The sequence below is a fragment of the Limulus polyphemus genome, unplaced genomic scaffold (genome assembly GCF_000517525.1).
Source record: "Limulus polyphemus unplaced genomic scaffold, Limulus_polyphemus-2.1.2 Scaffold1318, whole genome shotgun sequence".
NCBI classification, from domain to species: Eukaryota; Metazoa; Arthropoda; class Merostomata; order Xiphosura; family Limulidae; genus Limulus; species Limulus polyphemus.
Window position 1 is genome coordinate 301992 of NW_013666928.1, and position 2397 is coordinate 304388.

The 2397-nt window shown below is 28.0% G+C and overlaps 1 protein-coding gene across 1 annotated transcript in view; it reads left to right on the forward strand.

The window, feature by feature from the left end:
• LOC106463076 (sideroflexin-1-like) overlaps window positions 1-2020 on the forward strand; it is a 4800-nt gene extending 2780 nt beyond the window's left edge. Inside the window, exon 4 of the mRNA XM_022390480.1 lies at window positions 1900-2020. Within this exon, the coding sequence (XP_022246188.1) occupies window positions 1900-2020 (121 nt within the window). The remainder of the gene's footprint in view (window positions 1-1899) is intronic.
• The last annotated feature ends 377 nt before the right edge of the window (window positions 2021-2397 follow it).

A 2397-nucleotide genomic window follows, 5' to 3' on the forward strand; every position in this document is an offset into this window, starting at 1 on the left:
CGGCCGTAACTTACTACATTTTCTTTCCTACCTAACTTAAACTTTTTTACTTTACCTTTAACCTTTAACTTTTTACTTTGTTGCTCGCTTGTTGTCTACTATATATATACACACACACACACACACACACACCTTGCCTAACTGAGGCCCTTGAACTTTCTACAAACTACAAGATAGCCGATGACTTAATAATACTCACTTGAATGAAAAGAAAAATACCAAAAGTTCAAGTAACGTGATGTCAACAATATTACTAAAGCCTAGTACAACAATCAACTGCATACACAACATATGATTTGTACCGAGTTATGTCATAACTATCACTTTTAAAATAATTAACTTTAACACTCTTATTAGGAAAACTAAATACTCATTAAATATTAAATCACAAAATAAACTAAATAATAATGCTTGCACTAAACAGTCTTGTATGTCCAACATCTGGAAACTATTATTACAGAAGAATATATGCTGACAGGCTAGGCTAGTTTTCACTAAGAGCTGTTAAACATTATAGAGCTAAACAAAATAATCATTGTATGTTGAATATCTTAATCAGTTAATATGAATAACATATAATGATAATTGTAATAGAAAAAACTATTGCAAGAGATTTACTTTGATGCCTGAAAACTATTGATTTGACATGGCTCAATTATTATTCATCACTGGTGGTATTTAGTAGGTCATCAGAATGGCAGAAGGTGTGTAAGAATTGCTATAGTTGTCCACAAAGCTTCCATGTGATGATGAACGTTTTAAAGTTTGCAGACGTTTTAACAGAATTTAAATATTTTATCAAGAAGTACACGTAGATAATAAAACCAATAATAATATTGATACTTTTCATGAATGATGTTCACTATGGAGATCAGAGCATAAAACCCAACATTTTTAAATTAAAATTAATATTTTTTTTATTGTTTTTGTTCATTATGATTTAAAATAATAATTTCTTACCAAAATAAAAACTTTCAGGTAAATATAAATACTTTGAAATAAAGAAAAGTTCAGTAAAAATAACTTTAGTTTGTATAATATAAAACTATAAGTATTTTGTTATTACTGTACAAGGCGTTAGTCTTGTCCAGAGTTTATGATCTTTGGTGTACAAAATGAGGAAAACTTTATGTGTATGTACAGTACCATATAAAGTGAATAAGATATTATGCTGCTGTTTTAACTTTGTTCTTTGAGAGATTGTACTTTTATGTTCAAAGTAAACTATCAGAAGTAAACCATTATTTGAATTCTCATGTATGCAGAACTTAGCTCAAAGCATTGAATAAAAACCTAATCATAACATTAGTTGATAGTTTTCATGTTGGCATTACATGGATTTGAGTTACCATATAAAAGAAAGGAAAGGTGGTAACATAAAGTACTAATATTTATTAATAGTGTGTTAGATAGATCTATATAATAAATTGAATTACACAACAAATCTACAATACATTTTTTTATGTGTTTCTTATATAATCTTATGGTTTTAAGTTTCACTGGTAAGTTTAGGGTATAGTGTCCTCCTCATTTAAAATTCACAGTAAATTAATTGAAAAGAAAGTTAGAACTTCTCTTTGGTAAAAATATGGAAACAAAAAACTACTTATGAACTGTAAGAGTCTGTTTGTTTATAATTGAAATATTTCTCCATGACAATTTAAATTTAGAATGTAAAAATCTTTATTGTGTTAAGCTTTCACATAGTTACATTTGTAACTACTATTATATTGTAGCTTAAACACAGATCTCATGAAACTTAAAGCATATGTTTTTGAGATTAGCACTCAAGAACCAGTTCTAGCTTTTTGAAACTTACCTAATTACTTCCTATTGAAGGTATTAGTCATAGATTAGATTTTGTAAATGCTACATTTTTTGCCTCTTTGTTGTATACAGAACAACACCTCAAGTTGTCTTCTGGCAGTGGATTAACCAGTCTTTCAATGCTATAGTCAACTACACCAACCGTAGTGGAGATTCTCCTATTCCTTTGCCGTATGTTGGTTTTGGTTTTTAGATCAGTTGTTACACAAGTCACTCTACCTAAATAATTTAATGATGCTTTATCTTTCTAACATGAGGTACATTTATAACAAACAAGACTTTATATACATAATATATTAAAGGTATAAAGCAATGAATATATTGTTGCTCTAAAACTTTATGAGAAAAATATTTACTCTTGTTATATCAAATAGAATGATATAGAGATAAGGAAAAAACTCAATGGCTTAGATTAAAAAAAAAGATGTGTGAAATCCACAATATTTTTGTATTAAGTTATTACTATTGATAAAATCATATTCCAAGCTATTACTTTGGTATGCAAGGATAATGAGAAGTATTTCTGTTGTTACTCACCAGGTTTGTACATGTTCTTTCTTTCATATAACA